The following is a 24,408-nucleotide window of genomic DNA, read 5'->3' on the forward strand; positions in this document are numbered from 1 at the left end:
AATTGCTAAAATTGAATTCGTGTATAATTTTTTTGAATAATTTTTTTCTTTTCATTCATTTGTTTGATTTGCTGTGGATGCACTGTAGTTTACCAAAACCTAATATTCCTAGTTCAGATTGAGCTTCGTACTACATAGTACGAGCCCCAATGTACTATGAGAGACTCGTAGAAATACGATACTCAAACAACCTATAAATACCCAAAGTCAAACATAGTTAAACAAATTTCTTATGTCGAGTATAAAATTGCTAAAATTGATAAGTAGGTGATTATGTTTGAACTTTGAATAAATAAGAAATTGTCTAGTGAAATTTGATTATTATGATAGGGTGAAAATTTTATCTCTCTAATTTTTCTCAAATTTACATTCTTTCTCCTCTTCTTTTTGTACTTTTTATTTGAGTAAATAAAATGTCAATCAAATAATATAATACCAAGAAAAGTAGTACATATAAGAAAATTAGGAGTGCAAAAATTGCTAAAATTGAATTCGTGTATAATTTTTTTGAATAATGAATTTTCATATTTTTTTTTCATTCACTTGTTTAATAGGAAAACTAATGAAAATGACTTGAAAACTTTGAGTTTTAACGATAAGGACAAAATAAAGGATAAAGTGAATAGTACCAGGTTTGACTTTTTAGTATAAAATATATGGTTTTTCATTAAAGTGAATAGTACCATGAGCTTTTCGTTAAAACTCCCTTGTTTAATTTGCTATAGTTGCACTGTAATTTACCAAAATCCTGATTTTCCTAGTTGAGACAGTACCGGCTTTGAGAGGGAGCAGTATGAGCCATTGCACAGGCCCCTCAATGTTTTTGCTCCCCATAAATGTATTACTTGATATATAATTTTTCAACAATACCATTTAGTACTACAGTCTAGTAGTATTTCTTTTCACTTATAAGTGAGAGGTCTTGTCAAAGGTGAATTTGACTCACATTATTGCTAGCCCATTGTGAGCTTAACTCACTCCCTCGTCTACTTAGTGTAGATAATAATTTTTGTTTGAAAAAAAAAAAAAAATCTTCAACAATAAATAAATAAAAAATAGTGTAACAGAGAAAAAACATATTGAATTATTTTTTTTCTCATAATTCCATAACTCATAATACTGCTTGTTGAGGATGAAGAGATGCATCTCAAAATAAATCTTCAACAATAAATAAATAGAAAAGAGTGTATGTCACATCCCGGCCCGAGACGGACCACTTCCTGGGCCCGCTCCACCACCGTAGCACGATATTGTTCACTTTGGGCCCCAACCACGCCCTCACAGTTTTGTTTTTGGGAACTCACACGAGAACTTCCCAATGGGTCACCCATCCTGGGAATGCTCTCGCGCGCTACTCGCTTAACTTCGGAGTTCCCATGGAACCCGAAGCCAGTGAGCTCCCAAAAGGCCTCGTGCTAAGTAGGGATGGGAATATACATATAAGGATCACTCCCCTGGGTGATGTGGGATGTCACAATCCACCCCCCTTAGGGGCCCGACGTCCTCGTCGGCACACACGCGGCCAGGGTTAGGCTCTGATACCAAACTGTCACATCCCGGCCCGGGGGACACTTCCCGGGCCCGCTCCACCACCGTAGCACGATATTGTCCGCTTTGGGCCCCGAGCACACCCTCACGGTTTTGTTTTTGGGAACTCACACGAGAACTTCCCGATGGGTCACCCATCATGGGATTGCTCTCGCGCGCTACTCGCTTAACTTCGGAGTTCCCATGGAACCCGAAGCCAGTGAGCTCCCAAAAGGCCTCGTGCTAGGTAGGGATGGGAATATACATATAAGGATCACTCCCCTGGGTGATGTGGGATGTCACAGTGTAATAGAGAAAAACATATTGAATTATTTTTCTCTCATAATTCCATAACTCATAATACTGCTTGTTGAGGATGAAAGGATGAATCTCACATTAATAGGAGGAGGGACCTTGTATGGAGTTATAAGTAAGTTAGGCTACTTCCCATATTGATATTGGCATGAGATCATTCAATTACTTGGATTGAAGTGCTAACAATTAGATTCATATAAGACATTTCACATATATAATACGATTGTTTTTTAATTTTATTGACATAGTAAATTTAGGAGTTTTATGTTTTTACTGCTATTAGGAAATTTCCTTCACTGTTTCTTAATTGATCATGAGTTTTAAATTTTAAATTTGTATTAGTTTTAACAATATATTAGTTTATTGACATGTGATTTTCACACACTATTTTTATCTTCTCAACCATCTCTTTTTTGTCATCAAATTAAATAAATCAAATAGTTATAACAAGCAAGATTTAACATAAGTGTCAGGAAACCCTAAAAAGAGTCTGTTTAATATTTCCCTTGTGCAATGTCTAAAACAAAAATTAGAACTTTTTTTCTTAAAAGATTACTTTACAAGGCTCTATTTGAAATTTTCGCACACGACTCCAGACGGCAATGTTCAGATTTACCTTCGTACTACATAGTACCAGCCCCAATGTACTATCAGAGACTCATTAGAAATGGAAATACCCAAACAACCTACAAATACCAAAAGTAAATGCAGACGAGAGAGCCCTCACTCATTTCAACACCCCCATAGAAGAAATTTTAGAGAGAGAAACACGAGAAATTTTTTGAGAGAGAAATGGATGGCATGGATCACGGCCATGGCATGGGTACTGGCATGGCATCATCACCATCATCATCCATGATGGACGGCACGATGATGCACTTGACCTTCTTCTGGGGCACAACGGAGGAATTACTCTTCTCCAAATGGCCAGGCACAAACACGGGCATGTATTACGTATCCCTACTCTTTGTATTTGCCCTAGCTGTCCTCGTCGAGTGGCTCTCCTACTGCCGTCTGATCAGGGCCGGCGCAAGCGACGTCGTTTGTGGAGTGACTCAGACTCTTTTGCATGCAATTAGGGTTGGGTTAGCTTATTTGGTGATGTTGGCGGTCATGTCGTTTAATGCTGGGGTGTTTCTTGTGGCGGTGGCTGGGCATGCTGTTGGGTTCTTGCTTTTTGGGAGTAGGGTTTTTAAGAAGAAATCGGATGTTGATGATAAGGGTTCTGATCTTCCTCCAATGTGTTGTTGATTATGTATAATACTTCTGGAATTAACTGGGGCATTTTGGGTTTTGATTCTTGACTTGTATTTGCTTTTTTTTTTTTTTTTTTTTCTTTTTCTTTTTCAGATCATGATATGAATATTGTTTGGTGAACTTGAAAATAAGTGATTGTTAGGTTCAGATTTTTGGCAGAATTATCTCTATCTTTCTTGTCAAAGACTCTGAAAAGGGTACAATTATTTCCTTAAGTTAGGTTTTATATGTGTTGTTGTGAAGACCTTTGTATGCAACTGCAAGTCAAGTTCTTCATCAATTAACGACCCAATTTCATTAGCTGGGTTTTTATTTAATTTTATTTTTTCTGAGAAATAAGAATAATAACATTTCATTCCTCTATATTTTGAATTTGACCAAGGGTGAAAAGTGCAAGTTTTAAGGATAATAATTGGGTCTGATTAAAAAAAGGGTAATAATTAGGTCATAACAGATATTTAACACTAAGAGTATCTCTAAAGGAGATATCAAATTTTAAACATAAAACTTGAATTTGACAACCTATGTGGCATTTTAACATTTTTCAAAATTTTGCTCTCCACTCGATATATCAAATTAAATATTATTTTATTACACTATTTTCTTTTCTTTTTATTTTATTAAACTATTATTTTTTGGGTCTCAACCATTGAAGGCTGATCAGTCACCACTTTGGCCGTAGACGAAATGGGACTGTTTTGAACTGCAAAAACTGATGGGTTGTCGTCTTCATACTTGGGTCGCGGTCTTTTCCTTTTGGGTGCTGCGGATTCAAATTCAGAATCACAGAAAAAATCATTTGGGGTTGAATAATGAGCCCAGGCAAGAAATGAAATTCATCATTACTAAATTGCATCAAATTATAAGCTAATTGCAGGCGATTATCAGCAAACTGTAAAAATCAAAATTAGAGAAAATAATTAAAAAAAAAATAGTAATTAGGGATTCAGTGATGAGTACCTGAAAAATCAGTAAAAGAAGAGATTGGTGAGCAAGAAGGGCAGCATCCACCAGCAAAGAAAGCAGCATAAAATCAGCAGCGGTAGTGTGGCGGGAACTCATTGCAGACCCACCAGCCTCTTCCGGACAACCGAGGCGTGGGAAGAAGAAGGTGAAGTTGGAGCCGGCGTCGACGATGACATGCTCGGCCGAACAGGGTGGGGGTGTTGACGAAGAGAGTTGTAGATCTGATAAAAAAAATTAGGGGTTTTTTGAAATAAATGTAAAGTAACTAAAAATTGAATTTATTTCAAAAGTCAAAAGTCATTAAAAATTGAACATATTTCAAAAGGTAGTCTATAAAATTGGACCTATTTCAAATTTTTCCAAAAAATTAATAAAAAAATATTTGACATTGTTGTCAAATTTGACACTAAGGAGGAGAATTGTTATTCCATGTCATGTCACATCAGATTTGTCTTATCGATTGGAAAACATTGTAGCTTTCTTTTTTTTACTGTTATTGCTGATTTGGACATTTTGACATCTTTTTTAGAGATACTTTAAATTTATTTAAATTATGTTGTAGGAATTCAAAACTGCATTCGAATTTGAGATTCGAACATCAAATAGATATATGCTAATTCTTCATGTGATAAAAATAATTTTGGAATCCAAGATTAATTATAATTTAAGTTTGTGTTAGTATCCGAAAATGGATTCATAGAAAATCATTTTCTTCTTTCTTTTATTTGCATTTATTTTTTTCTCCCGACATTTCCATGAACTTACCGAACATGGATGTTGTGATTATTTACACTAGGGGTGGGTTGGAAAAACCGAAAACCGAAAAAAACCGGACCGAAAACCGGACCGAAACCGAAAAAACCGAAAAAAAAAAAAAACCGAACCGAATAGTGGTGAACCGAACCGAACCGAATAGTGTCTGGTCGGTTTCGGTTTCTGGGGTTCAGAAACCGAACCGAACCGAACCGAACCGAAGTCTTCAAAAAACGACGTCGTTTTATGCCTAATTCTAAAACGCCACCGTTTTATGCCTAATTCTAAAACGTAAAACCTAAACCTAGGTCTTCTTCATCCGCTCTCTCAGTCTCTCCGTCTCCGCTCTCGGTCTCGCCTCACTCTCAGCCATTTTCTCGGTCTTCTTCATCCTCTCTCAGCCTCATCTCTCTCTCAGACTCTGTCAATCTCATTCTCTCTCAAGGCTCAATCTCATCTCTCTCAAGGCTAAGAAATTACAGACCAGAAGATTGAAGAGGTGTGTGTTCTTACAGCCTAGTGAGATCCAACAGATTGGTGACGGCAGTAGGAAAAGTGGATTTTTCGGGTAGTCATCGAAGTAGTACTATGATAATTATCTGGGGGTTTATTGATTTGTTTGGGATGGATTTGATTTGGCAATGTTTTTCGATGTTTAATTCGAGACAAGTGGGTTTGTCTTTGATTTTTCAATTTTTATGTAATTGCAACCCGACTTTATGAAGAAAAAACCGTAAAATAGTGTTGGATTCTAGGATATAGCTAAGGGGTTTAGAATGATATTTCAATTGGGTTTTCCTATTTTTACTTGGATAATCAAATGGTTGAAAGAAATGCGTGTCGGGTTTAGAATTTGGAGCGATATATAGCATTAACAGTAGTTACCATTTACTTTGTTGACGAGCGGCCTATATTTTCACTACAATTTGTGCTTATTACGAAGTATTTAAATCCTGAATGTTGCGGGCTTCATGCTGATTAATTATTATTGTTCTCTATGCTTTGATGAATAGATATGCGGCGACATCTATGGGCAATTCTATGACATGAAAGAGCTTTTCAAAGTAGGAGGTGATTGCCCGAAGACTAATTACTTGTTTCTTGGAGATTTTGTTGACAGAGGATTCTATTCCGTTGAGACATTTCTACTCCTACTTGCCCTTAAGGTGACATGCTTATATTGTTATCTACTTTTCCTGATTTCTTTGGCATTTGAAGATTGCTTATATTCTTCTCTACTTTTCCTGATTTCTATGGCATTTGAAGATACTCGGCTTGCTATTTATATCATTAAAGGCGATTGATGTTTTTATGTACATTTGAAGTGTTAGTCATATTCTTCAAAACTTTCTAGTACATTGTTGTTTATATTGCTTCAAAAGATAACCCTATTTTAAAATTTTAGGATCTGTTTGATTTCAGTAGATTGGTGTTTGTGTATAGTACACCAAACTCCATGTCATGGATCTCCTGCACTGGAAACCACACAGTGATGCAGTAGTGCAAGAATCGGAAAATAAAATGATGGAATAAAAGTAGCTAAATAAGTGAAACTGTCGATGTGAAAGTTACTTTACAAGGATTCTTGATTTGGGTCAAGGGAGGTAGAGTATTGGTTTTGGTCTTAAGAGCACGCAATGTCTTTAAGTTGCTAATGAAAAGTTTAAAATTTGTTTAGTACTTGATATTTAGTATTATGTTTTCCATTTTCCTGCCACTATTGTTTCTTATAGATGATAGAACTTCTTCCAAATGATACAACTGCATTAAAGACTTATCATAGTTCACTCACAAGTCTTTGGTTGTTGAACTCTCGTAAAGCTTTTTGTAAATTGATTTTGGATTGAAGGGTACATAACACAAATATTGATTCATGATGGTTGAGGAAAGGAAGTGGAACATTACATCTCTCTTTAAAAAAAAAAAATTTCTTTTTACTAGAACTGTAAGCTAGTACAGATAAGGTTACTGCTACGAATTTCCTACCTGAATTAGTAGAAGAATAGCAAAGAAAGTTGAAAGAGAAAAGTGAAATGAGAAAAGCAAAGAGAGCCCGTATTGTGCACAATGATTTGGATAGGTATCTTTCGGATCCTAATGAAGGGGAAGAAGAGGCAAACTTTGATATCTTGAATTGGTGGAGGGTGAATGGGCTTTCTAAGTATCCTATTTTGGCACGAGTAGCAAAAGAGATTTTAGCTATTCCCGTATCAACCATTGCTTCGGAATCCTCCTTTAGCACAAGTGGACGAATAATTGATCCATATCGTAGTTCTTTGAGTCCAAAAATGGTGGAAGCTTTGATATGTACACAAAATTGGCTTAGGTCAATTCATGTAGCATTACATCATGAGCCAACCATTGAGGAGATTGAATTTTGTGAAGAAGTTGAGAAAGGTAATTACCGTAATTTTACTTATTGCATTTGGTTTTGTTAGACTATTTTAATTACATGCTAAGTCGCATGCTTGCTTTACATCATGTTGTTTCATTTTTTATTTGTATGTAGAAATGGCAAGTGGAAACTCAAACAAAGGTGTTATGTTGCCGCCTAGGCCGCCTAAGCGTTGAGCTTGAGGACTTGGAAATTGGAAGACTTGATTGATGATTCTATTTGGAACTTAGAAGACTTAATTGATTGATTTCATACTTGTAGGTTTTTATGTGGATGACTATGAAGAAGTGACTTTGAATGTGAACTTTCATATTTCCATTTTTTTTCAATTTTGGAGGAAAAAAAAAAAAAAAAAAAAAAAAAAAAAAAAAAAAAAACCGAAAAAAACCGAAACCGAACCGAAAAAAACCGAACCGAAAAAAAACCGAACCGAAAAAAACCGAAAAAAAATTGAACCGAACCGAACCGAACCGAAATTTCGGTTCGGTTTCGGTTTTAAGAAAAAACCGAACCGAAAAAAACCGAACCCAGCCCTAATTTACACAGTTAATTAAATAATAAATTTAAACACAAATTTAAATTTCGCAAGCATATAAATTGAACAAATAATATAGTGAGGCGGGTCTTCCTGGACAATCATATTTCATTTCCTCTTTTCCACTCTTCAATCTTACAATGACCCGACCGATTTACTTGTGTAATGATGATGCAATGGATATTATCCATACTGGTAGCGTTTCTGTCACTCAATGATTTGCACGGAGCTTCCCAATCAATCACTTTCTTCACCGAATTATTGTAATGTCCGTTTTGGCAACATCTTAGCCAATACACCTCCAATCCAGCCCGCTCCTGACTTGGTCCTCCCTCGTGTTTATGTATCGCCACTCAGGGCCCAGCTGCCAAACCCAAATCCCCAGCTCTCTGAGTCCCAGAGTGCATCCGCTCTCCTTTCTGCTTCAGTGAGCCCCGCAGAACCCAAATCCCCAGCTCTCTGAGTCCCAGAGTGCATCCGCTCTCCTTTCTGCTTCAGTGAGCCCCGCAGGCCCTTCTACCTCTGTTGACCACGTGTGCACCCCCAGTCTGGTCCAGCGGCTCTTGCCCTGCAGTCCATTCCAACGTCTCTTGTCTCTGCATCTGTACTCCAGCAAAACCGGCAGCCTCTGCCACTTGTCACTGCCGCGCCTTCACTCCAACAACAGCAGCCCACTTCTCATGTTGCTCCTTCCCTCACGCAATGAACTCATCCCATGGTGACTCGCCTTCGTGACCGCATTTTCAACTCAAAATTCGCACTTGTGGCACTATTCGGTATCCTCTTTCTCATGCTCTTTTACCATCTATTGATTCTGGTGAATCTACTTGTTTCTCTTAGGACGTCAAGCATCCGGGAAGGCACCATGCCTTGCCACGCATGAGGAAATTAATGCCTTGCTCCCAAATTGGACATGGTCCCTTGTTCTTCCTAGTCTTGGTCAGAATATTGTTGGGTGCAAATGGCTTTTCCGTATCAAGCACAATCCGTAGGGCTTTTTCAAACACTAAAAGGCTCGTCTTGTGTCTAAAGGTTTTCATGAACGTTTAGATATTGGCTATCCGGAAATATTTAGCTCAGTTGTAAAACCGACCACTATTCACACTGTGTTGAGTCTTGCTATTTCCCGTGCATAGCCACTTCGCCAATTAGATGTGAAAATGCATTCGTACATGGGTTTCTTCAGGAAGATGTTTATATATCTCAACATACGGGGTTATTGATCCTGCTCATCCACATTATGTAGCTCATCTTTAGGAATCCTTATATGGCCTCAAACAAACACCTCATGTGTGGTTCCACCGAATAATTTCATTTTTGTTTCGACTTCATAGAAAACCAAAGTCAACCTAATTCTTCCCTGTTTATTTTTCGAAAGCCTCATTGTCCATTTATTTTTTACTCCATCTTGGTGATATTGGTACCACTGGCACTTCTGATGATATTCTCTCTCAGTTTACTACTCTTTTTGGCCAGCAATTTGACATCAAAGATTAATTTGGGTGCCCTCAGTTATTTCCTGGGCTTACAGATTACACATGATTCTATTAGACTTCACATTTCACATTTCAACTTAAGTATGGTCATGATCATCTTCAAGAATTCGACATGCTCACGTGCAAACTTGCTTCTACGCCACTTGACGCTAAAATTTCCCTCACCAATTTTGGTGGGTCTGTCCTGGCTTCTCTTACACTATAACGCAAGTTGGTTGGCTCACTCGCCTTGATATTTCTTTTGCTGTCAATATTGTTGCACAGTATACGAGCTCACCTTGCACTACTCATATAATTGTCGCCAAACGGATTCTCCGTTATGTCGAATGTATAATGGATTAATGGATTTCGGCATCATATTGATCCCTCACTTACTTTTGCTACGTATCTGCTTACTCCGATGTTAATTGGGTTGGTTGTCCTAACACTCACCGTTCCACCATTGGCTATCTTATTTATCTTGGTTCTAATCTCATCTCTTGGTACTCCAAGAAGTAGCCGACTGTCTCTTTTAGTGCAGAGGTGGAATACCATGCCCTTGCTCATGCATGTGCCGAAACCACTTAGGTATTTTCCTTCTACATGAGCTTGGTGTTCGGTTATCTTTCCATGTTCTCTTGCACTGTGATAATCTTAGTGTTACTTACGTCGCATTTAATCTGTTTAATCATGCTTGCACACACCATGTTGAACTTGACTATCACTTTGTTCGTGAAAAGGTGGCACTTGGTAGTCATTGAGCTTGTTATATTACTTCCATTGATCAACTTGTTGACCTTCTTTCCAAGGCTCTTCATCATCAACCCCGAGATGGTGTTATATGCTCCAAACTTGTTCGATTAGGCTCGTCATGTTTGCAGAATGTGGTGGTGGTAATGCTGGTGTTAAATAAGAGAATTAATATGGAATCATCTCCATAATTATTCTTTGTATTAGTAGTGTACTTTTCAACTATAATTAGTGTAAGATTCCTTTCTAAATAGGGATTAACATAACCCCATATATATATATATATATATATATATATATATATATATATTATAAACGACTTTTTAGCCAAAATGGTTCCTAAGATTTGCATAACACATCACTTTAATCTCTGAGATTGAAAATCAATAGAAATGGTCCCTGAGATTGTTCACTATCCATTATTTTGATCATTCTGTTAAAAACTCCGTTAAGTGGTCCAGGAGCTCATACTGGAAATTGAGATTTTTGGCTAGAAGTTTGGGCAATTTTCAAAACTTCATAACTCAATCGTTTCTTAACCAAATTCGACCTATAATATATCAAAATGAAGATAGTAAAGTGTTGAACAAGATTATACCTATTTGGAAGCCCAATGGTTGTTGGCAATGGCCCAAAAATAGCCTGAAAGGTGATTGGTCCGCAGGAAAACTGGAAAACTCGTCGGAAACTGGGTAAAATTTAAATATTCATAACTTCTTCAATACTCAACGAAATCAAGTGATTCAAAAATAAAAATCATACTTCTCAACCAGACGAAGAGAATGGTATCTCTTTCGATGGCTAATCATAGTGGTGTGGCTAAAAAACAACTCGAAAGTGGCTAACTCGATGAGACCAAGACAACCAATTTCAAACCATTTTCCAGCTAAAACACGACGAGTTAACCCTCGAGAAAGCTACCATTCTTTTTTTCTCGTCGAGGTGTATGTTTTTCGATTTTCAATCATTCGATTTCGTTGAGTATTGAAGAAGTTATGAACGTTTAAAGTTTACCCAATTTTTGGCGAGTTTTCCAGTTTTCCCGCGGACTAGTCACCTTTCAGGCTATTTTTCGACCATCTTCGGCAACCATTGGGCTTCCAAATGGTATAATCTTGTTCAACATTTTCCTTATCTTCATTTTGATCTATTATGGGTCGAATTTGGTTAAGAAACGATTGAGTTACGAAGCTTTGAAAATTGTCCAAACTTTCGGCCAAAAAATCTCAGTTTCTGGTATAAGCTCCGGGATCACTTAACGGAGTTTTTAATGGACGGACCAAAATAATGGATGATGGACAATCTCAGGGACCAAAGTGATGTATTATGCAAATCTCAATGACCATCTTGGCTAAAAAGCCTATTATAAACTTTGTACAAAACAATACAATGAGTCATATTTCTACATATGGTGACTTAAGAGACCTTATCAAATAATAAATTAGGAGGAGTGTGTGAGAAATTGCAAGTGGCTTGTTCGAATCCATGTGTGTTAAAATTTATCCCGTTAAATAATGCAAGTATTGTAATTTTTTTATTTCCAAAAAAAAAAAAAAAAAAAAAAAAACAACAACAACAACAACAAAAAAAAAAAAAAAAAAGGATAAGTGATTAGTCAATAGGAATGTTTTTTTGTTCAAGTCTGAGGTATCCCACACCCTGATGATAAGACTAATCTCCAAGCAAGGCCCATAAGGCTAAAGACATTTCAGCCCATCTCTAGCCACACTCAAATGACATACGTTCTTCCAAAACTTTTAATAAGAGAATCACTTGTGTTTTTGCCAGATTCGTAGCTCGAACCAATTGAAAAGTAGTTAATTTGTGAATTTGAGTTGTGATGTCAGTTTTGATTCGAGCTTGGATCATTGTGTTTTCTAATCCAAATCAAAACTATATTGCAGAATTGGCGATGAATTGTAATTTTGAATTGTGATATCTGTTAATTCAAATTGACTAATGTTCGCTATTCTTTTTCCTTAGTTCGAAATTTTATCCCACATAATTTTCTTCAAAAAAGTTCTTAACGAGACCCACATCAATAATGTGCAAATCTTTGAGTGAAGTAAAGAATTCTGGAGGGTTTTGTATTTTAGTGATAAGGCTGAAAATTGTAATGTATATTTTGTTTCCTATACCCTATGATACTATTGTTAGGCAACATATGTTTTTTAAATACAACTTTTAATTCTTGAAATTTATATTTAAGTTTTGTACTATCTTATAATATTTAAGAAAAAATATTTCTTTCAACAAAAAATAAAAATAAAACATCTTTTCAATAAAAAAGTAATCAAATACCTCGAAATGACATAAACACAATGGAGTATGATTCTATACCTTTTTACTCTCTTTACTTTTTTATATTTTATTATTTAAACGATCACGATTAAATTATGTTAATATCTTATATTAATTTTTTTATAAAAATAATAATACAAAAAATAATATGTAAGAGGAGAAGATGAAATGAGATGAGAATATGATGGTAGAGAATCATCTTCCGAAAAAATGTTGATGTTGTCCGTTACATTGACGCATCACGTCACAATCAAAAGACGATTCTCGAAGGACGACATGGCCGACTTGCCGTCACGTTAGCAAATTAACCGAAAGTGGCCTACAAAAGTGAACACGTGGCTACAGTTCCCTGTTCCCCTACACTGTCCTTTCGCCAACTTTACCTTGAAAATTCAGCATCCCATTTTATTTTATTTATCTTTTGATCCTGAAACTTCATGCTATTTGCAAATCGACAACGATATCCAAATTTTAAAAGAGAACTAGCAGATGAGCACACAGAGTTCATTTTAGTTTTGGTTATTAATTAAAGAGTGTGATTAGTTTTTGAAATTTTAAAAAGAGTCTGAAATAATGATGATGAGATAATTTTTCTTAATAAGTGCATATTTTTTTTTATAATTACTATTTTGTCTTCTTGATGTAAATATTGTGTATAAAAGATGAGAGTAAAATAGGAAAAATAGGTATATGATTGTCATTTTCTCAAAAAATGAGGGTAAAATAAGAAAAATAGGGATATGATTGTCATTTTATCAAAATGTACAAAATTAAAGCCTCTTTAACCGCCCATCTCCAATTTAACTAATGAGGTTCGCACACAGCTGACAGCCAACCACAACCACATGAATACATTATCACTTGTCAGTTAATAAGCTTTTCTCTTCTCTTCGGATTAGGATTCTCTCCCTTCCTCTTTCCATCCGCTTCTATCCCCTCCTCTCACATTCTTTATTTTGTTTTTCTTTTTCTATAAAAAAATTAATATAAGATGTTGACGTTGCTTAACCGTGACCGTTCAAATAGGAGGGGAGGGAAGGGGAGGGAAAAAAAGACGGGAAAGAATCCTACTCCTTTCTCTCCATCCACTTGATTTTTTTTATTTTTTTCAGTTTTGGGACACTTCCAAATTTAAACTGGTGGAGTGGCCATTTAAGTATAACTACTATTAGCAACTAATTGTATTATAATTAGTAGAGATCGAAATATACTCTAAACTAAATAACTAAAGAGAAATATTTTTCATATGTTTGCTCCTGTTGTATCCCAGATCAACCTTACAAATTGTGAATTGTCTTGGTAGTTAAAGTTTTTAGTTTTTTTTTTTTCAACTCCTTGCCTTCCACGCACTCTCCTCCATTTATTAGTGTAGATTAGTATAAAAGGTTAAATCTTATGCTTTGAGCCTTGAGATTTATATTAAAACAAAAAGGCTTTCACTTGGATTAGTTGTTTGTAACCAAAAAACAAAAAGTTGGTGATTGTGTTTAATTAGTGACATGAAAGTGATCTCATGTAAAAAATTAAGCCGAAAATGATGCGTGTGGGCAACTAATTGATTTGGTTTGTTGTGCTAAATAAGATGAACCAGGTTCGATTATACTATTTGATTTTGATGTGTCTAAATAATATTACTATATTTGTATGCGCATAGGGCCCCAAATTTGACGGTCCTTGAAATTTTTGGCATTTCTCTTTACTTGTAAGTGAGAGGTTTTATATTCGATTCTCATCAAAGATGAATTTGAACCACATTATTTTGGCTGGTCCATTGTGAGGCTTAGCCCACTTCACCATCCCTTATTGTAGATAATATCGTTTGTTAAAAAAAAAAAAAAAATGTCATTATGCACTCTTTATAAGCGTAATGTTTTCTTTCTACATATAAAAATACGGAGTATAATGATATATTTTGAGTGCTAATGATAACACCCCAAAAAATGATTTTTTTTTCAATTTTATTTATATAATGTTATATGTTTAAGTGAAATTTTAATAAAGTTAGAGTTTTGAAATTTTTTTTTTCTTGTTTGGTTGTTGAATATTGAACTAATTTTGATTATTTAGTGAAGGCTATGTTTGTAGTTCTTTTTACTTATTATAAATGGCATTTATAAATTTGCAATCAATGAGTGCTAAGGTTTGTTTTGGTTTAAGTGTTTGTTTTGTCCTTTTTTTTTTTATTTTATTTTAAAACCATCTTAAAGAAGAGCCTTTTTATAAATTTCGCATATAACTCCGCAAATCTCAGAGATGATCCTGACATCAACATAATGTTTTAAAGGGTGCAAGCATTTTTGCCTTTATTTTTCTTTGTTATTTACAATTACGTCGAAAATGTGCATTGAATATGAGTTGGCCGATCTGATGGCAAGGCTACAAACATTGAACCCTCTTCCACTTGTTATGCAGACTTAGCACGATCACTTGGGGAGAAACTTACCATAACGGGGTTGCCACTGTAGTTTTATCTCATGCCAATAATGTATTTTTCGGCGAGGAAATAAAACTAATGATAGTACGTGATTGGTTTAAACTACCATCATAGGGACATTCCCGTTCTAAACCCCGAATGATATCATGTGAGCAATGCAAAAATAAAGGTTTAGTCTCTTTTTTTTTATATACTTATGTGAAAGCTAGTACTACTTACCTTTATTTGCATTTTATGTGTTCAATTTGACATTAATCTATCTGGATCCCGTCTCGCCAGTGTGTAAATCCTAGTAAACTGAATTAAGGACGAGGTCATTGGTTGTAACTTGCAGATAGATGATGATGAGGCAGATTCGGCCGCTGTCGCGAATGGGAAGTCTGGTGAGGTGTGTTTTCTTTCTTAAAGCTCAGAATACAATTTTGGTTATGCATTACTGGTTGGTTTAAACTTTAATCATCATATATCTAGTATTAATTGTTCATATTATGGTTTAGCCACAGTTTTCCGAAGACTATGAGAATTCTGATGGCTCTGATGTATTTTGGGATCACTATGCCACACTAGAAGGAGGGTAAAATAATAATTTTGTATTTTTTGAGAAAATGACAATCATATCCCTATTTTTCCTATTTTACCCTCACTTTTGATACATAATATTTACATAAGATAAAGAGGAATTGTCACAGTATCATTTTTTCATACAGGTAAGTGAAATCATAATGTTTTTTGGGTAATTTGAATGAACTAAAACAGTTGCGTTTCAGGATAACATGGGAGGAGATGGACGGTTGAAGAGGCTTTAATTTTGTACCTTTTGAAAAAATGACAATCATATACCTATTTTTTCTATTTTACCCTCACTTTTGATACACAATATTTACATAAGGAGGATAAAACAGTAATTATAAGAGAAATTGTCTCATCATCATTATTCCATACTCTTTTTAAAATTTTAAAAACTAATCACACACCTTAATCAATAACAAAAACTAAAATGAAATTGTTCACAAATAAATGAATGGTTTCACAATTCATTATTATATTATAAAATTATACATAATATCAAGTTTTTGTCTTTTATAAAACCTAACATATGTCGAGTTGTATAAATAATAAATTGAGACAATATTAGTATGATTAATAGTAAACTTTTAACCTGATTTTGAGATCTTAAGAACAAGCAAAGATATAGTAGTGAGTTTCCTGGAACCTGCAAAAAGCTTAGGTTGTACTTTGGATGCATGCAAGCCATGAGCCTTGGTTGTAAAGTCTACCAACACGGTCTTGACATTTGAGGGACAAATTGAAAATGCATTTTGGTAAAACAAGGCGCAAGATTACAACCTATTCTTTTTGTTATAAAGGGACAAAGAGAAAATGCATTTTAGACTTTCAGTCTATTTCTACTTATTATTTTATTTTGTGTGTGTGAACAATTTCATTTTAGTTTTTGTTATTGATTAAGGAGTGTGATTAGTTTTTAAATTTTTTAAAAGAGTATGAAATAATGACGATGAGACAATTTCTCTTAATAAATGCATATTTTTTTCTTTATAATTACTGTTTTGTTCTTATGTAAATGTTGTGTATCAAAAATGAGGGTAAAATAGGAAAAATAGGTATATGATTGTCATTTTCTAAAAAAATGAGGGTAAAATAGGAATATGATTGTTATTTTGTCAAAAGGTACAAAATTAAAGCTTCTTCAACCGCCTACCTCCTCCCACGTTCTCCTGAAGCGCAATCGCTTCAGTTGATTCAAACTATCAAAATAAAAATCATGATTCCACTTACCAGTATGAAAAAATGATGGTGGGTAAAGTAGGAAAAATAGGGATATGAGTGTCATTTTCTCAAAAGATACAAAATTACTATTTTACCCTTCTTATGTAAATATTATGTATAAAAATGAGGGCAAAATAGGAAAAAGGGGAAAAATTTTCAAAAGATATAAAATTACTATTTTACCCTCCTTATGTAAACATTGTGTATCAAAAATAAGAGTAAAATAAAAAAAATGCAAAAAGTTGACAAGAAAGATTCTTTTAATAATAGTATAGATGTACCTATCTCTCTCTTCTTTCACCCATCCTATCAAATTTCTCTCTCTCTCTCTCTCTCTCTCTCTCTCTCTCTTTCTCTTTCCCTCTCACTAACTAAAATTACGATTTGCCATATGCAATTTTGCCCGACAAACCAACTTTCGTCGGACAAAGTACATTTACCCACTCATGGTCTGCGCGCGAGGAGGGAGGAAGAGAGACTGGATGAGCCAAAACAAAAACCAAGAAAATTGGACAAGGAACAGAGGCGGAGACTGGTGAGTGAGAGAGGAAAAAAAAAAAAAAAACAAAAACCCATACATATGTGAGAGTGAGATAGAGAAACGATGGGATGAGTGAAAGAAAGAGTGCGTGAATCATATGTGGATGGTATGTGCCTCAACTGTGCTCCCGTGACTTGTTCTGATTCTATGTATTGATCATTTTGAACTAAAATCAAACTTTTGGGTAAGAGACCCACTCATGGTCTGCCTGCGTCTGCGCCATGTTTTTTTTTAATTATTTTATTAATATTATTTTGTTCTTATTGTTAATACAAGTTGAGTAAGTGCATAATTTGTGTCTTTTTTATTAAATAAAGATTTCGTAGTGTTTTATTGTTAAGAAAAAGTTTGATGAAGTCCATTTAATTAATGCTTAATGAGATTAATAGTACTTGTGATGATAGAGTTGTTAGAAGATAGTCATGTGGTAAAAAAATTAGGATATAAGTCCCTGTGGTAAAATTATTAGGATTTAAGCACAAAATTAAAAATTTCACGAACTTTCCATTAATTGTTAGCATATGAGACTCACAATTGAGACTAAAAATATAAAGTTAGCCTACATGCAAGCCCCACATGCTAACCATTAACGGAAAGTTCTGTTTTAGCTTAATATATGTGGCTCACGTGCTAATAATTAACGGAGAATTAATAAATTTAATTTTGAGTATAAATCCTAAAAATTTCACCGCAAGAGCTTAAATTCTAGTTTTTTTTTTTTTTTTTTTAACCACATGGGTTATCTTCCAACTGTGACATCCCACATCGCCCAGGGGTGTGATCCTTAAATGTATATTCCCATCCCTACCTAGCACGAGACCTTTTGGGAGCTCACTGACTTCGGGTTCCGTAGGAACTCCGAAGTTAAGCGAGAAGGGGGCTTGAGCAATCCCATGATGGTTGACCCACTGGGAAGTTGCTCGTGAGTTCCCAAAAACAAAACCGTGAGGGCATGGTCGAGGCTCAAAGCGGACAATATCGTGCTACGGTGGTGGAGCGGGCCCGGGAAGACATCCCGGCCCGGGGCGGATCACTTCCCGGGCCCGCTCCACCACCGTAGCACGATATTGTCCGCTTTGGGCCCCGACCATGCCCTCACGGTTTTGTTTTTGAGAACTCACGAGCAACTTCCTAGTGGGTCAACCATCATGGGATTGCTCAAGCCCCCTTCTCGCTTAACTTCAGAGTTCCTACGGAATCCGAAGCCAGTGAGCTCCCAAAAGGTCTCGTGCTAGGTAGGGATGAGAATATACATTTAAGGATCACACCCCTGGGCGACGTGGGATGTCACACCAACTACCGTATCACCATAGAGACTAATAATTCAATTAGGCCTTTAATTAAAGCTCGTAAAAAATAAAGCTATTGCTTGACATTTTTTTTCTAACCAAATGTTACACTTAGGATTGAAGAGCTTTTAAAATGATTGAAATAAACATTTTTGGTGAAAGTATTTTTGAGTTTCAAAAGCACTTGAAGTGAATTTTGGAAGAAATACCTGTTATTGCTTCTTTAAGGACTTAAGTGTTTTTCCAAAATTCACTAATAATTTTACTAGTTTTCAATCATTTTAAAGGCACTTTCAAACACACTCAAAAACAACTTTAGGTCCAAATTCTAAATTTTGGAAAGCTTAAATATTCGGCTCCAAAAGTCAGACCTCATTGCATTTGGGTTTTCCTGTTGTTTAATGAATTGGCATGGGAAACAAATGTATGTGTTTTGTAACTCTTTCTACAAGAGCTTCCAGCTATAAGCATGAACTAGATAGAGAGCTCCAAAGGCTATTCAAGGACAAATTAAACGCCTAAATTATGAAGAAACCAATGCTTGAAAAACAAGCAGAAGTTCAGTTACCCCACATGATGAAAGCAGAATTGGCACTAGGATTTTCAAAATACATCCTTTTACATCACAAGTAGGGGTTGGCACAAGTAGTTGCATTACCGGTCAACAGCTTCCTGCTGTATACATTATTCAAACTTGTTGTTTATTCAAAAAATGTATATGAAAAAAAAGGGATGATATTCTTAAATCTGTATTTGTTTGTCCTAATCTACCTATCTTAAGATTCCGAAATTCTTCTGTCCGTCATGTTCTTCTTTATTCTTTTCTTGGACTTTTTCTTCTTTTCTAAGAATAAAATGCCAAAACACACAACCACATCTGAGAGCGATACTAACAATATCGGTGGTGGTGATGAATATTTAGGCATTGCATGTGATGTGCTAACTGCGCGTCAATATGTCCATTCTTGAGGCAGACCGATCTCCTTAGTGTTCATGTCCGGTACCGTCCGCGGGTGACGTGTATTAGTTGAATGCGTGTTTGCCCTACCACCCTTCAAAGCATCTTTAACAAGAAAAAAAAAAAAAAAAAAAAAGAAGAAAAGAAGTTAGAGAGTAAGCCCAAAATCAATGACCAAACTTAACATATATACTATATCCTAACGTTTGGTGCATGTTTATTTGAGATATTTTACATGCATCGTTATTTATTAAATTATCAATCTGAATCTTTTTTTTTAATAATATTTTGTTTAATCAACGATTTAAATTGACAAAATAACATACTGTGCAAACTTTTATTCGTGTAAAAATCTTTTTCAAGCAAAGAGTAATACGAATAGATCTGTGTTGACATATGTACCATTTTGTGTAGAGGTACCATAAGCATTAGGTCGAGGTAGGTCACCAACTCTGTCAAAGTGAACTTTCAAGGCTTGCACGACCTTTGCGGGTATAAGAACCGGGGGACATCCTATACGTTGACAATAAAAAGAGCCGAAATGTTAGTTTAGAAAGCTTGTGACGGTATTTAGTTCTTCCAATATATCAAACAGTTTAATTCATAACCTTACCATGATAATTTGATAATATAACATGTTATAGTCTGGGAATAATCAATTCAATATAAATATAAAGAATACTTTTTAATTTTTTGAGTGTTCTAATTGATAAGGAGAAGTTGCCGAATTAATTGTTTTCTTTATCTCTTAAGCTTACTTAAGAAATTAACAATACACCAAAGGAAAGGGATCCTCTCCGAATCCCTTTTATCTAATCCTCTTCATCAAACAATTCGGATCCTTGAAATTTGATCTAACGGTTAAAAACATGAGCTCACTTTAAAAGTTATAATAACTTTAGCCGTTGTATCAAATTTAAAAGTCCGAATTGTTTGATGAGGAAGATTAAATGAAAGGAATCCAGAGAGGATCCCTTTCCTAAACCAAAAAAGAGAGTTTGCCAGAAGACCAAACCCCAATCAATTAGTGGACTTTGACAACAAAAAAAAAAAAAAAACACCAATTAGTGGACCATATAAAGATTCCCTTTCACACCAGTAACTAGCTAACAAAAATTTTGGCCACTACCCAATTTTAGATTGGGAGCTAAAAAGGAATCTTCAGAATAAATAACCAGACATCTTAATTTGAGATCGGGGACTAAAAGGAATATTTAGAACACAGAACCCCCCACTCAATTTGTGATGTTATTTTGCTTTATTAATAAGTGAAATATTTTAAATTTGATTTTTGTAGATGTTGAGTTTAGTACACAAATGAAAAAAAATATTACATACTAGTGAAAACTCAAATATAATTGTATTTACGAAAGAGGAAAAGAAAAACCTCTTCACAATTTGAGACTAGGGACCAAAAAGAATCTTTAATTAATTTATAATAAGGACGCCTTTTCTAGATCCAAAGTCAAAAACCAAAAGATGCAACACACATAAGCAATCCGAATATTATGAATAATATTTCTTGTAAATGGGATAGGTGATATTCCACTTCCAACCCAACCACTCCAACGACTAGGAAACCACAAAAGTTGCTCCCATCACGCTTAAAACCCTAACACTCGAATGCGACACCAAATTGAGAAATTAAAGATTTAACTTATTATATGTATACCTCTTTTCTTGGGTGACTGTGAAGTGCTACCAATAACACAAGGCAAAAATACTCCTGTCCCAGAAGATGACCCAATTTTCGAACACGACCCGCCAAGGAAAACAGCCCTCATACCCGGTCCTGCTTGCTGGTTCAACCATGGGGTTGAACCAGGCAATCCAAATTGTGTTGGAGACTTTGACCTTCCTCCATTAATAGACCCAATACAAGATCCTCCTTTATTCAAGTGCTGATAATTATTAGGCTCAAATTGCTCATGGCAAATCTTGGCTTGTCTCCCTCCGTTTGCTGATGATCCTTGTTTCTTTGAAATGTCCTCTTGCTTTACCTTATAATAAGCCTCAAGTTTCTGTCAAAAGTATGACATATATGAGTCAGATAAATATATGTATTTGGAAGGGGAAAATAAATACTTTGTTACTACTAAATCAGTAAAATATCAACGATGATGGCTCGTGTACAATTCATCGGCACTCGTTACCAGCTAATCATTCTAGAAACTTAATAAACACAATAACAAGTACATCATACATCTAACTTAGATTGGTACCAGTCAATCACTCGAGAAACTTATTAACAGTAATAAAAACTACCAAAAAATTAGAATTCAGTTCTTACCTGAAAATCTTGGCTTTGACCGCAAGATAGATCTTGCTTTGAGAAAAATCCAACCCCTGGGTCTACTTTTGTACTTGGGTCTATTCGCCGATGATGATTTAACCCTTCGTTGGTTGTTCTTGTATCTAACTTGTCCAACTTTCTCAAAACGTCGGCGTAGGTACAGCTGTTCCTAACTTTGCCTTTGCCTGGTGTTTCTGGTGGCGTTGGTTCAAGAGATGACCCTTCTGAGCTGCCATGGCTAGACCCCAACGGTGACCACACTGAGTACTGTGGCCAATCAACAGAACCCAAAAACTGAAAAAGAAGAAAAGTCATATTAATTAACCACATAATATTATCAACAATTTGTAGACATGTGCTGCATCCAAGCTTGAATTCCCCTCTATCGCTTGTGTATATATACATATATAAGTATTAATTTTTAATTATGGGTTTACCTCTTGGTTTTTCTGAGAGCTAGTAGTATTGGTTTTCTCGTGATCATCTTGAAGCATGTAGTGAGTCATCTGGCGTGTCAACTCGGCAATGTAATCGTCGTCCTCATCAGTAGTAGTCTCTGTCGACTGATCAGATGAAACAAGTTCAGAATCCTCAAGTGCTGAAGATGAAGAAGGAGAACTCAAATCTGATGACCTAATAAACCCTTTGTAATTATAGTTAGCAGCTGCTTCACAAATATCCCAGACTTTGGCATCTGGTTTGGAGCACACAAAATCCATCATGTTAATTACGTACTAATCAACTTTTGTTTTAACTAACTAGCAGTAATGCTAATTAACTTGAACAAAAGATGATGGAGCAGAAGAACTGATCAGGTGGGTTTTATTGGAGAAGAAAGAACAAAGATCAAGGTAATTATATGATCAAAGAGCAGCTCGAGAAAGATGGAGTAGGGGTCAAATTGTTTGCAAGGTGTTTTTAAAAGGAGTTTGGGTGGGACCCAGAAGCTAAGTAAGTGGGTCCAGTGTCATACAGTAGCTGGATGACTTGTTTGGTGTGTTGGTGTTGAAATTTAGAAGGGTTAGGGCTCGGTAGTTGGACCGTTTGCCCAGCTGTGCTATGTATGCTCCTTCCATTCGTTAGATATATTTTGCGGTGCCCTATATCTATATCCACCGAACCCACCGTAAACCTAATCTCATTGTACTGTTTATTAAGCTTATCGAAAAAACAAAAACAATTGATTTTTTAAGCAGAGCAGTGTGCTTCACTCTCTCAAGATAGATAGGCACCATAAATACTAATTAATCAAGAACGCATAAAAGCTTTTAAATAGTTTTGAGTTTAAAAGATTGCATTTTTCGAATTTTTCTCGATGTAGTTTAGATAAATAAGCGAGAATGCTGCTGAAAATCACATAATGGTTCTTGTTACAAAATTCTCACACCTATACTTATTGCACATAACTTTGCAAATGATTTGGCACAATTTTTCTGATACTTCTTTTTAATACGCATTTGTTTACTTATTAAGTTTTTATAAATTTAATAATGATAATGTATTGTTGTCATGTTCTTATTCAGTAAACTGTTTCTTGACAATTCTTTCTTCAAAGTGATGATAACTGGGAAACAAATTCTTATTCTATTTCTTTTATTAGCGTTGTTAGAAATGGTTAGGGTTGGTCTTTCATTACAACCAATATATATGGTTGAGGGTTGATGTTGCTTCAGTGTTGACTATTTCTATTATTTAGCCACCGCAACATTCTTTTCATTTGTTTTTCCTCTGACTTTTGTTCTGTTGCTTGCCATGCACACGACAAGTACGGTTCAACAATTGCATGTAATAAGTAAAGGTATAGCGACTTTTGGGGTAGCTCGACCTTTTGATTTGTGAATTAGCCCACTTCTGCCGCACTACATGAATCGGTACTTTCTAGTCTTCATAATTGGCGATTATTCAACAATCCATTAGGTCATGGTTCCCACTACTTTAACTTTGGATGTAATATCATATCAAGTAAAGAGTCCATTTCATTGGAGCAGATATATATATAAAAGAGAAAATTAGAATTCCTATATATATAATTAAGTAGATCTAGCTACCAAGTTGCCTTGCCCAACCCAATAACTTTCATCGTTGGGCTCTCTCATGTCAAAGCCTAAAGTCTTAAATGCCATTGGTGTCACTATTAAACCATTGGAGTTTCTACAGCGAGAGGTATTAGTAAGGGGTTTGTGTGCATGATTGTGCATGACACACTAATAGTGTAGTGTATTAACAATGTATAGCCATTATGTTGATAATATATAGATATTATATTGTCATTATATTGTGGGGATACATTGTCAATACGGATCATGCACAACTCAAAGAATTTCTCTAGGTGAGAGGTGTGTAAGGGCCGTTTAATCAAACCGGACACAAAAATTGAAATCATTCATTTACCCATATATTAGTAAAAATGCGGAGAACTCAAGAACCAAAATATTCTAATTTATATTCCTTGTAAGTAAACATGCCCTAATACTATATATGCCTACTGTGAATGCCAATTTTCAGTTGGTAATAACATTTAGCCTATGTTCAGGTGAAAATTTTTCAAATTCCAAGAGATTGAGCACAGTTTTAAAACAAAAGGTTATATGAAGGCGGTTAGAAAAGCCTTTCTCGTGAGCATTGCAAAAGTAAGTAAAAGACATGGTTTTAAAGTCGTTGATTAATCAAAAGTATAAAAATACCAAGAAAAGTTTTACAAAAAAATAAGGTGCCTGCTTGGTTTCAAAGTTTCAAACCTTCCGGGAGATTCTTCTCATTTACCTTCAATCTTCACACGAATTGTAATATACTAATATACTCGCAGTTTCTTCAGCTAGTGGACTGCTTGC

The 24,408-nt window shown here is 35.3% G+C and overlaps 1 protein-coding gene, 2 long non-coding RNA genes and 1 pseudogene across 3 annotated transcripts; 3 read left to right on the plus strand and 1 right to left on the minus strand.

The window, feature by feature from the left end:
* The first annotated feature begins 2,554 nt into the window (after positions 1-2,554).
* Positions 2,555-3,416, plus strand: LOC137743140 (copper transporter 6 pseudogene; annotated as a pseudogene).
* Positions 3,417-6,833: 3,417 nt separating this feature from the next.
* Positions 6,834-7,534, plus strand: LOC148692774 (uncharacterized). Its single transcript, XR_015953084.1, has 2 exons — positions 6,834-7,215; positions 7,328-7,534. It is a non-coding gene; the product is annotated as an uncharacterized LOC148692774 (long non-coding RNA).
* A 222-nt stretch (positions 7,535-7,756) lies between these two features.
* Positions 7,757-10,224, plus strand: LOC148692775 (uncharacterized). The gene is made up of 2 exons (XR_015953085.1): positions 7,757-9,811; positions 9,964-10,224. It is a non-coding gene; the product is annotated as an uncharacterized LOC148692775 (long non-coding RNA).
* An 8,676-nt stretch (positions 10,225-18,900) lies between these two features.
* Positions 18,901-22,470, minus strand: LOC137743800 (uncharacterized). The gene is made up of 5 exons (XM_068483738.2): positions 22,015-22,470; positions 21,575-21,871; positions 20,957-21,305; positions 19,687-19,797; positions 18,901-19,389 (listed from the first exon to the last, which is right to left on the minus strand). Exons 1-5 carry the CDS (start codon positions 22,297-22,299, stop codon positions 19,277-19,279), a joined length of 1,155 nt encoding a protein of 384 aa, XP_068339839.2. The 5' UTR covers positions 22,300-22,470; the 3' UTR covers positions 18,901-19,276.
* Between the last annotated feature and the right edge of the window lie 1,938 nt (positions 22,471-24,408).

This window comes from Pyrus communis, chromosome 11 (genome assembly GCF_041283825.1).
Source record: "Pyrus communis isolate YQ-2024b chromosome 11, ASM4128382v1, whole genome shotgun sequence".
NCBI classification, from domain to species: domain Eukaryota; kingdom Viridiplantae; phylum Streptophyta; class Magnoliopsida; order Rosales; family Rosaceae; genus Pyrus; species Pyrus communis.

Excerpts from the sequence above, each read along its gene's own strand:
- LOC137743800 (XM_068483738.2), bottom strand. The coding sequence starts at position 22,299 with ATGATGGATTTTGTGTGCTCCAAACCAGATGCCAAAGTCTGGGATATT. Across the intron at positions 19,798-20,956 it reads ACAGTCACCCAAGAAAAGAG|GATGTCCCCCGGTTCTTATA; the intron begins GTATACATATAA and ends GTCAACGTATAG. Across the intron at positions 19,390-19,686 it reads TGGTACCTCTACACAAAATG|ATGCTTTGAAGGGTGGTAGG; the intron begins GTACATATGTCA and ends TTCTTGTTAAAG.